General features: G+C 47.1%; 1 protein-coding gene across 1 annotated transcript in view; it reads right to left on the minus strand.

Moving 5' to 3' along the window:
• Window positions 1–12,221, minus strand: part of LOC144147057 (uncharacterized) — a 173,977-nt gene that overhangs the window by 86,488 nt on the left and 75,268 nt on the right. Inside the window, exons 6-7 of the mRNA XM_077679086.1 lie at window positions 5,852–5,976; window positions 800–973 (exon numbers count right to left, since the gene is read on the minus strand). Of these exons, the coding sequence (XP_077535212.1) occupies window positions 800–973; window positions 5,852–5,976 (299 nt within the window). The remainder of the gene's footprint in view (window positions 1–799; window positions 974–5,851; window positions 5,977–12,221) is intronic.

Below are 12,221 nucleotides of genomic sequence, written 5' to 3' on the forward strand. Positions count from 1 at the left end.
GAAACTGTGAATGTGAAGAGACCACCGAGATTTTTGGTGTTGCTGTACGGCGCCTTAATAAGCTGGTAGCTTTACGCGCCTGCTCGTCTGGTGTAGTCGTTAGTTCGGGCAAACGCCCGGCTGTGAAGTTGTATATATGCTGCAGAGAAGGGGCGCAAAAGAACTATTATACCTGTTGATATATAAGCACACCAGCGCAATAAGAGTATTCCAGCAAGTCATTTGTAAACAGGAAACGTCCGTATGAAACATTGCAAACTCACGCCTTAAACGCAAAATCACAATTCGTTAGGTTTTGTCCCATAAAAATGAAGCTATTGTCTTGCTTCGTGCTTGCATTGCGAAAAAAGTCCTTGACAGAATTCTGCAAAAATATTTACAAAGTGTGAGCGAACAATACCTATCGAAAATGGAATGAACTTAACGTATTTATAACATGGTGTAGGCACAGTATCTCAAGTAGTGTAAACACGTAAAATTTATAAACATTATTTGCTTGCCTTATTTTTACACAGTCTACCAGTGATGGTATGAAAATATTTTTTCGTAAAATACGTCGCTCCTTGATAAAATAGGTGCCCACATTTCTGTAACGTAGTTTATTAATTTACGAGAATTTGAAAAAACACAGCCTATTCGCTGCCTCTATAAATACAGACTAACCGGTAAGGTATCAATGATTATTAGTTTAGCCGTGCCACACGGTTATCGAGAAAGTTTTGGCAATGTGCTTAAGTGCTTGTGATATGATTCTCTGAGTGCTCATTTCCTATGGAACAATACCGTGAGATCGTCATACCTCAGATATTTCGATACGGTCAATGTCGGGGTTGTCCTCTTCGGAACATTCATTCAAAACGCCGGGAAGAGTGTTCGTCAGAGACCTCCGGACTGATTGTTTTGTATGCCGATGTAAAAATTGGGTCACTTCGTTAGACACCCTCACGAGGTCTCCTGGAGCATAAGGTGACGACTGCAAAAAAGTTGGGTATTTTGTCAGACTTCGCACTGACACAAAAAAACAGTACGCGAATACGCAAGACCTTGCAGAGACAAACTTTCAGCGCGGTTATCATGGGGGCAGTAGTAATCCTTATTCGCTTTATCTATAAAAGACCCCCGCTTTCGTCCTGGCACGCCCAACGGCCCGGAAGTTAATGCTGCCCCAATACCCGTATAAAAATAGGTTGATGTAGGGCACACCCAGCCTACGTGCCCTTATCATCATCATCATAATCATCATCACCAGCCTATCTACGCCCACTGCAGGCAAAGGCCTCTCCCATTATTCTCCAATTACCTCGGTCCTGTGCCAACTGTGACCAATTTATCCCCGCAAACTTCTTCATCTCATCTGCCCATCTAACTTTCTGCCACCCCCTGCAACGCTTGCCTTCTCTAGGGATCCACTCTGTTACCCTTAATGACCAGCGGTTATCTTGCCTTCGCATTACATGCCCTGCCCACGTCCATTTCTTCTTCTTAATTTCTACTAATATGTCTTTAACACCAGTTTGCTCCCTGACCCACTCCGCTCTCTTCTTGTCCCTTAATGTGACACCTATCATTTTCCGCTCCATTGCCCGCTGAGTCGTCTCAATTTAAGTTGAACCCTCTTAGTGAGCCTCCAAGTTTCTGCCCCGTAGGTGAGTACCGGTAAGATGCAGCTGTCATACACTTTCTTCTTCAGCGACATTGTAGGCTGCTATTCATTATCTAAGAATGTCTGCCATATGCACCCCACCCCATTCTGATCCTTCTAATTATCTCTGCCTCATGGTTGGGATCTGGGGTCACAACTTGGCCTAAGTAGATATATTCGCTTACCACTTCCACTGCCCCGCCACTTATCTCAAACTGCTGTGCTGTCCCGAGGTTATTGATCATTACTTTAGTTTTCTGCATATTAATTTTCAGGCCCACGGTTCTACTCTGTTCGCCCAGTGCAGAAAGCATGCTTTGCAATTCGTCCCCCGAGTTACTTAGCAAGGCAACGTCATCAGCAAATCTGAGGTTACTGAGGTATTCTCCATTAACCCTTACTCCAACCTGTTCCCAATCCAACGTTCTGAATACTTCTTGTAAGCATGCTGTGAATAACATTGGAGAGATTGTGTCTCCTTGTCTGACACCCTTCCTTATTGGTATTTTACTGCTCTCCCTATGGAGGATGATGGTAGCTGTAGACCCATTGTAGATATCCTCTAGTATTCTTATATAATGCTCATCTACCGCCTGGTTCCGTAATGCCTGAATGACTGCTAGGGTTTCGACCGAGTGAAATGCTTTCTCATAATCTATGAAGGCTAAATATAGCGGTTCAGTATACTCAGCGCACTTCTCTATCACCTGATTGATCGTGTGAATATGGTCCATTGTTGAATAACCTTTACAGAACCCTGCTTGTTCTTTAGGTTGACTGAAATCTAAGGTTGCAGAGATTCGGTTAGCGATTACCATGGTAAATACCTTGTAGACGACTGACAGTAAGCTGATCGGCCTGTAATTTTTCAAGTCCTTCATGTCGCCTTTCTGATGGATTAGGATGATGTTCGCGTTCTTCCAAGATTCCGGTACCATTGCGGTCATTAGGCATTGCGTATACAGGTTTGCCAGTTTTTCAAGTACAATTTCTCCGCCATCCTTCAAGAGGTCTGCTGTTATCTGATCCTCACCAGGTGCTTTGCCCCCTTTCATTTCTTTCAAAGCCTTCCTTACTTCTTCGGTCGTTACTGGTGGGATGTTTATCTCCTCTCGTGCCCTTATACCTGCCCTTATACCTTACACCCAGTATACCTGCCCTCATTTATCATGCAGTATACGTGTATACACCCAATTATTAGGCATAGATAATTAGAAGGATCAGAATGGGGTTGAGTGCACTCGGCATGCACTCTTAGATAATGAATTTAAGTCTAGAAGAAGAAAAGGTGCACCTTCCCGGTAGTCACATACGGAGCAGAAACTTGGAGGCTTACTTAAAAGGTTCACTTTAATTGCGGATGACTCAGCTAGCAATGGAATGGAAGGAGAAAGGTGTAAGATTAATGGACAAGAAGGGAGCGGAGTGGCACATTTTCAGGACATATTAGTAGAAACTAAGAAGGAATGGGCGTGCGCAAGGCGTGTAATACGAAGGGAAGATGACCATTGCCACTAGGGGGGACAGAGTGGATCCCTAGAGAAGGAAAGCCTGGCAGGGGGTGGCAGAAAGCTCGATCGGTAGATGAGATCACGAAGTTTGTGGGGACAAATTGGTCGCAGTTAGCAAAGGACCGGGATAATTGGAGATCAATGGGAGATGCCTTTGCCCTGCAGTGCACGTTGATAGGCTGATGATGATGGTGATGCATGTATACAGGGGGTGTGAGCAGGAAGTTAAGACAATCGTGGTTTTATGATATACAATAAAAATATAATCTTGTGCTTAACATTTTTCTAAACTTATAATAATAGCTAAGAGTTGTTTGGGTGTAGCGCAAGAATTATTTGGGTGTAGTGACTTCGCAATTTATGGTATAAAAACAATAACATTTGCACCAACCGCATGAAAAGCCATAACAAAGCTTGCTTTCCTCTTATACCTACCGCCCTGCTCAAAATAAAGTGGCGTAAAGTGCACCCCTAAAAGAGTTTACAAAAATCCCCAATGAATTGTTCCCACCCTGGTTCGGTCTTCGCAAGGCAAAATATCCTAATTTAAAAATTGGCTAGCTGATCTTGGTGGCTAAAACCAGCCAGAAAAAAATTTACATGTTAAAGTAATGGTCTTCGGGAGCAGCATTGGAGTGCAGTCAGTACTGGTGCCCATAAACCGCACGCCCCCAGCAGGGATGCAGCCACGAACACTGTGCAAATCAGGTATCGAAATTTTTCAGGAGATCATGTGCCATGCAAGCAGTTTCCCTCTTTCGTCGGGTTCATGGGAGCCTTTGTTATGAAACTGAATTTTATATTTATGAATTTCCACCACTCAGCTTTCAGGATAATACACTTTTTGAACTGCCCCCGCAAGATTTTCTGTCAAATAAAAAAAGCAAGAACATCACTTTCATCAGCCGTGCCCCCGTGTTTCCTTCGTATTATACTCGAGAATTTCTCAGTGCCAAATGTTACCTTTATTTACAAATGCTATAATTGTAAATAGCTGGGCAAATAGACCGTGCATAGTCTTTGACGCTGCATTGTCTTCGTCAACAAACGTTTTAAAGGTGTGGAAAGTTGCGAGCGCCAGCCAGAAGATACAAATGGGCCAGTAAACAGGAGAGTGACCAGTACACGAATTTGATGAAAATTCCGGTGCGGTAGACGATGTCACCAAAGCATTCCGGGTGCTTGTACATATAGTGTTCAGCAGTAACAACACTGAAAAATTACTTTGGGAAAGGCGCAAGGTTTCTTATGTGGGACGTCTCGAGCAATCCATGGCAATATACGGTATCATACGTTTTGTTCTCGACAAAGCAGTTGCAGCCCATGGTGTCTTATGCCTTTGGCATGTTCATCCCTAAACAAATACCATCAGTTGGGGAAATTTCTAAATTACATGATTCGGTAGCAGTAATCAGTAGAAGTCCCCGCTTGGAGATATGGTCAGAATCCCATTAGTTGGTAGTAATATCAGGGACTGTCATCGAGCAGTCTTTGAAAGCACTTGGTAAACAAACGTTCATTTGATTATCGAACTTTTGTTGTAAGCACGAATTGCAATAGGTTCGTCGGAGCTTTAACTTGTGTGCAAATTTATCAGTATCAAGTACTGCGTTTTAAAGTTATTTTGTATGTCTTCAGTTAGCCATGATGAATTTATCGAATTTAGGGAGATATGGAGGAAGGGAGCGGCCATATTCTTGTTAGCCTCATACGTACTTGAGGCAAGACACTTGCTGAAACTATTCATTAGCAGGGTTGTTACAACAAGAAATCTATTTTCATTGCAACTAGGGATGACAATTTTAATGTAAAAACTCAGCTGCGATGGGCATTCCTCAGAAGCCTCACCCGTTAGAAGAGCCTCGTAAAAATAAAAAATAGGACACTCTCTCATAAGCAAGGAACACCCGTGCAATCGGCTTCCCGGTGCCAAGTTGAAACGTTGCAGGCTCTAACATTTAGTATGCACAACCTAGCACTACCGACAAGGGTATCCAATAATTGACGAATTCTGTTCTTTCCTCCAAGCATGATCAAATTCACGCATTGTTATATCAAAGCCGCTAAACTACATGACATTCAAGACGAGACGGCTTGAAGGGCTGACGGTTACGGTATTATTGCCAAGCGCTGCAGAAAAATTTAAAATGCAGCCGAGGTTAAATAGAAGCAAAAACAAGTGGGGAGTATTACTTTGAAAATTTCGGCATAACTTTAAACACAATGTAATAGAAGAGTTCAGCAGGCAAATCAACGATATGAAAACACAATGTCCGCACAGCTCCTGTATTTCCAATGCGTTTTGATCCATTTTTTACGATAACAATGCTCTATACGACAGCATTCACGTAGCCGCCTTTCTGGCGGTGCTGGATTTCAGACGATGTATGAACACCCCGGAAACGTTACCACGTAGCAATGACCACTGCCCGGAGGATTTTTTCAAATAACGTTGCATTTGAACACAATATATTGATCTGCAGGCTTTTTAAATGTACTTCTTTGTATTAACCAACGACATCCTCTGCACGTGGAGCAGAGCGTCTCACGGGATCAGAACGCCGTCCTGAAGCGCTGATCGAACTTGGCACAAGGAATAGTCGTGTCCCCAAGAAACAATTCTACGCCTCATAATTCAACAAATTTTCTCGTTATACAGTGATGACGAGTACCTTACAAAGGTCATTCTTGCACTTACCGTGCTGCTGGAGGACATCAGGACGCAAGGCAGATCTTGAATGCACTCTGCCAACGCTGTAAAGAGTTCTCCCGTGGGGCGCGGAGAGCCGCTGTCGTCACAGGCCGCATTCGCCACTATCTTCCCTAGGAAATATTGTAAGACGGTTATTGATGGTACGAAATTCATGAGATGCGGGTGAATTATAAGTCCCTGTTCGCGATTTATGTTGTAAAGTTACCAATTTCAATGGCGCCACTGCGTGCAGCCAGATTAGTCATTTCCGCTATATATAAATGAAACAATAAATAAAAGTAATATTGTGTTTTTCTTAGTTTTAGTAGTTTTGTTTTTATTAAAAGTCGTACCCTGGACATTGAAAGAGACTTACAGGACTTTTGTACAAAATAGAGCAACTAAAGCGATGGAGCATTAGATATAAATATCAATGGAGTATGTGTAGACGAAAACAATGTAGAGCGTCAGTCTGTGGATCAGAAGCGAGAGTCGAGTGCGCAATTTGATAGTGTTGTCATAAATAACTTCTTTGGAAGACACTATAAACAGCCCGTTGAGCTCCCCAAGATGCCAGAACGGTTTTGGTTTCTGAAAAGACACAGCAGCAGGTTGTGTGAGCAGCAGTGAATTCAGTTCGCACTACGAAATTACGAAAATCTGTGGGAGTCAATGAACTATTCTTGGCACATGTTCCGCTTCAGACGGTTATTATAAACCGTCACTCCTAAAGGACCCTTTCTATGGAATGGCCGGCTAGTGTCAGCAGCTTTAGAAGGCAGCTACATTTCACCCCTTTAAACTTGCAAGGTTCTCGAAAGACAAAATTTCACGGTGAAACAGAGAGCACGGTGGAGGATACTGTAGTGTGGACGAATTCACTTAGCTGTCTCGTCTTGGCGGAAAATGAACACAGCCAATGTGTTCATCACGTCTAAACAAAAGCACTCAGCCACCCGATATTTAATGTTCGAACTTCCACATTCACAGTCGTAGTCACACGAAGACGGACGGATCAATGAGCAGTGGGGAATACAAGTAGTGCAGTGCTAGCTTTGAACAGGGAAGCGCAATAAAGAGAAAAAGCAACGGTGCCCACAGAAACACTTCATGTATATATATAATATTGTCACGAAGACAAGGACGATGCAGTTGTGTTGAATGAGAAACACGTTTATTGGAGCGAACTTGTGCTCCCCTAACAACTCAAAAGAATACAGAGGCGGCGAAGCAGCGGTCAACAAAGTGACTTGCACAGGCGAGTGTCGTCGAATCGAATGCCCCGGCGTCCGCACTGCAGGCTTTTTATGTTTTGGCGCGCGTGGTTCTCGAAACGTCGATTCGCATCGAGAACATAGTAGATCCAAGAAGATTATTCTGGGCTGTTCGCGGTAGATCGGAATGCTCTCCCTATCACAACAGATAACACATGCGGCACAGAAAGAAAGGAACACGCGCTTCCCTTGGCGCAGAGATAACACAGACCGGCGCAGCCGGGCGGTAAAAGCAAAACACAAATAAACAAACCCAATGTATGGTTCGCGGCATTACCCCCCCCCCCTCTAAGAGTGCATCGACCCGATGCTAACATAAGCGACAGTCCGAACAAATGAAAATAAAAGTTCCTCATCGTCCGTAGAAAGGTTTTAAGCGAACCACGTGGACGACTTCAGGCCGCGTGCGTCGTCGTGATGTGCCGGAGTCACCATCGGGGATCACTTCGTAGGTAAGTTGGCCAACACGTCGTAGAATCTGGTAGGGTCCGAAATACCGTCGCAGGAGCTTCTCACTGAGTCCGCGTCGTCGGATGGGAGTCCAAACCCACACACGATCCCCTGGTTGGTACTCGGCGTCTCGGCGTCGGAGGTTGTAGCGGCCCGCATCCACCAGCTGCTGGTCCGTTATACGAACTCGAGCGAGCTGGCGGGCCTCCTCCGCACGTTGAAGATATCCGTGGACGTCGGCGTTGAGGTCGTCGTCTTCTACGTGCGGAAGCATGGCGCGAGAATCATAGTCGGCCTTCTACCGTAGACAAGCTCGAACGGCGTCAGCTGTGTCGTCTCCTGGATAGCCGTGTTGTACGCAAACGTGACATACGGGAGCACTTCGTCCCAAGTCTTATGTTCAACGTCAACGTACATTAACAGCATATCTGCGATTGTCTTGTTCAGACGTTCTGTTAGTCCGTTCGTTTGGGGGTGGTACGCCGTCGTTCTTCGGTGATCCGTGTTGCTGTAGCGTAATACTCCTTGCATCAGCTCCGCAGTAAATGCCGTTCCGCGGTCTGTGATTAGGACTTCCGGGGCTCCATGTCGCAGCACAACTTGGCTTATAAAGAACTTCGCCGCTTCTTGTGCAGTCCCCCTCGGAAGAGCGGCGGTCTCTGCGTAGCGCGTCATGTAGTCTGTCGCTACGACAATCCACTTGTTCTGTGATCGTGACGTAGGGAACGGGCCTAAAAGGTCCATTCCAATCTGTTGAAATGGTCTTGATGGGACGGCGATCGGTTGCAGAAGTCCGGCGGGTCTTGTCGGCAGCGTTTTTCGTCGCTGGCAGTCACAGCTGCTCCGGACGTAGTGGGTGACGTCAGAGGTAAGGCCGGGCCAGTAGTACCTCGCCTTGATTTTTCCCATAGTGCGGGCTGTGCCCAGATGTCCGGAAGACGGGTCGTCGTGGCACGCTTCCAAAATTTCGTCACGAAGGTCCGTGGGGATGACGAGAAGGTAATTCGCTCTTGTTCCGGGGCTGAAATTCTTCTTCACAAGGACGGAGTTTCTCAGGCTGAATGCTGGTAAGCTGCGTTTGAAGGTCCTAGGAACGGCAACGTTGCATCCCTCGAGGTACTCGATTATGACGCGTAAGTCGGGGTCGGCACGCTGCTGGGCGGCTAGGTCGCTCTCCGTCACGATCCCGAAGAACGCGCTGTCTTCATCAGAGTCTTGTGGTGGTGGGTCGACGGGGGTGCGGGACAGGCAGTCGGCGTCGGAGTGTTTCCTGCCGGATTTATAAACGACTGTAACGTCGAACTCCTGCAGGCGCAAGCTCCATCGCCCAAGACGGCCAGAGGGGTCCTTCAAATTGGCGAGCCAACACAGCGCATGGTGGTCTGTTACAACCTTGAATGGCCTTCCATACACGTATGGGCGAAATTTTGAAATCGCCCATATAATAGCTAGGCACTCTTTCTCAGAGGCAGAACCGCAACTTTGTTGGCGCGGCCAATGCGAATGACTTTGGCAGCACGCGGATCCCGGCCGACAGCCTACGCGAGACTATCCGCGCAATAGTGAGAGAGGAGCTGCGGAAACTTCTCCCAACGCCGCCGCAGCCCCAAGTCGATTTCCTTACCGACGTGATTAGAGAAGAAGTGCAACAAGCGTTGGGAGCTTCTACGCCATCCGAGGTACCCCGAGAGCCACAAGTTATGACATACTCCGCGGCTGTTCGTCGACCCCGCCCTGCTCCAACACGCCGTCAAGAGGCCCCGCCGTACCGCCGCCCACTGTCACCCGCCCGACCCCCGGTAGCCCGAAACCAGACGCCGAGGAAGACGGACGTATGGCGAACTTCCGATAACCGTCATCTGTGCTACCACTGCGGAGAGGCCGACCACATTTACCGTCGCTGCCCATACAAGAGACTCGGACTGCGTGGTTTCTCCGTCGACGCACCTCGCCCTCTCCCTGGCCAACGACCACGTGAGATCGACGAGTATCTATCTGAAACCAGCCGTGGCCCAGCGCGTTTCAACCGTTCGCCGTCGCCCTACCCCTACCAATCGCCGAACCGCCGTAGCAACGCTGACTTCACCCGTGGAAGGTCCCCCAGCCCACGCGGGGGAAACTAAAGGTGGCAACTTCTGGAGGTGAAGTTGCTCTACGGCGAAAAATTAGAAACCCTCCAACGACGCAAGGACGCGCTGAAGACAGTGATTCACGACATGCCCTCATCCCGACGACCCGACCTAACCCTGACGAGACTCCCGAACACGACGACAGCTACACGGCGCGACGCGTACCCGACCTGACCGAGACGTCCGTTGAGAAGACGACGACAACGACGATGCACAGTGCCCGACCATCAACACGTACAAGCACAGATACGACGCCCCGACGAACCCGGAACTCGAGGAGGACTGCATCTGACGTCAAGGTGTCCATCGACGGCTTTGACGTGGTCGCCCTCGTAGACACGGGAGCTGACTATTCGGTAATGAGCGGACCATTTGCGTCTAAACTGAAGAAAGTTATGACCAGATGGGACGGTCCGCACATACGCACAGCAGGAGGCCACCTCGTGACGCCAACTGGAACGTGCACATCGCGCGTCACCATAGACAGCACAACGTACCCTGCGGCGTTCGTCGTTCTGCCTAACTGCTCCCGCGACGTAATTCTCGGAATGGACTTTTTGACGGACAACGGCGCAATAATTGATCTGCAGACCAAGTCGATAACATTTTCCTTCAATCACTCCACGACGCCGCAGCCGAACCCCGATCACCATGCTGCTGTCAGGATCGCCGACGATCACATCACCCTGCTACCCCGCACCTCCACCAGATGTCACGAAGACAAGGACGATGCAGTTGTGTTGAATGAGAAACACGTTTATTCGAGCGAACTTGTGCTCCCCTAACAACTCAAAAGAATACAGAGGCGGCGAAGCAGCGGTCAACAAAGTGACTTGCACAGGCGAGTGTCGTCGAATCGAATGCCCCGGCGTCCGCACTGCAGGCTTTTTATCTTTTGGCGCGCGTGGTTCTCGAAACGTCGATTCGCATCGAGAACATAGTAGATCCAAGAAGATATTGCTGGGCTGTTCGCGTTAGATCGGAATACTCTCCCTAGCACAACAGATAACACATGCGGCACAGAAAGAATGGAATACGTGCTTCCCTTGGAGCAGAGATAACACAGACCGGCGCAGCCGGGCGGTAAAAGCAAAACACAAATAAACAAACCCAATGTATGGTTCGCGGCAATATATATATATATATATATATATATATATATATATATATATATATATATATATATATATATATATATATATATATATATATATATATATATAGGGTTTGGAAATGAGGGGCTCGTTAGGAAATACAGAAAGAAATGCTGGCAGTCTACAACGCCAAAGAAGGCATAGGGGAGTGGTTAGATTTTTTTTTACCGTTATTGACGTGACATTATTTTTTAATAATTACGTGAGAAAGAAAGAAAGAAAAACACGCGCCCAGAGTGGGGACCGAACCCACGCCTTTCGATTAGATCTCGAATGCCTTACCAATTCGGCTATCTGGGCGACTGTGTTCTGCTTCACTTTCTGGGGTATTTATATTTACTACTACTGTATCTGACGCTTGAGGGTGGTAGCCAGCGCCACTCAGACTACACAGGGAGAAGGGGACCTTCTTTTTCAACCCCCGGGGCGTGACGCGAACGTCTACAGCCTGTCATGAGCGGTTAACTGGCGGGAAACCCTCTTATGCTACCTTGGCATCAAGGCTGCCAGAACCGAGGCCCTCGCTAATCTTTCGCACGATAATAGGGTTTGGAAATGAGGGGCTCGTTAGGAAATACCGATAGAAATGCCGGCAGTCTACAACGCCAAAGAAGGCATAGGGGAGTGGTTAGAATTTTTTTTACCGTTATTGACGTTACATTATTTTTTATTAATTACGTGAGAAAGAAAGAAAGAAAAACACGCGCCCAGAGTGGGGACCGAACCCACGCCTTTCGATTAGATCTCGAATGCCTTACCAATTTGGCTATCTGGGCGACTTTGTTCTGCTTCACTTTCTGGGGTATTTATATTTACTACAACTGTATCTGACGCTTGAGGCTGGTAGCCAGCGCCACTCAGACTACACAGGGAGAAGGGGACCTTCTTTTTCAATCCCCGGGGCATGACGCGAACGTCTACAGCCTGTAATGAGCGGTTAACTGGCGGGAAACCCTCTTATGCTACCTTGGCATCAAGGCTGCCAGAACCGAGGCCCTCGCTAAGCTTTCGCACGTTGATAGGGTTTGGAAATGAGGGGCTCGTTAGGAAATACAGAAAGAAATGCCGGCAGTCTACAACGCCAAAGAAGGCATAGGGGAGTGGTTAGATTTTTTTTACCGTTATTGACGTTACATTATTTTTTATTAATTACGTGAGAAAGAGAGAAAGAAAAACACGCGCCCTGAGTGTGGACCAAACCCACGCCTTTCGATTAGATCTCGAATGCCTTACCGATTCGGCTATCTGGGCGACTGTGTTCTGCTTCACTTTCTGGGGTATTTATATTTACAACTACTGTATCTGACGCTTGAGGGTGGTAGCCAGCGCCACTCAGACTACACAGGGAGAAGGGGACCTTCTTTTTCAA

The sequence above is a fragment of the Haemaphysalis longicornis genome, unplaced genomic scaffold (assembly GCF_048455015.1).
Source record: "Haemaphysalis longicornis isolate Haplotype H1 unplaced genomic scaffold, Haemaphysalis longicornis Haplotype H1 scaffold_7, whole genome shotgun sequence".
Lineage (NCBI taxonomy): Eukaryota > Metazoa > Arthropoda > Arachnida > Ixodida > Ixodidae > Haemaphysalis > Haemaphysalis longicornis.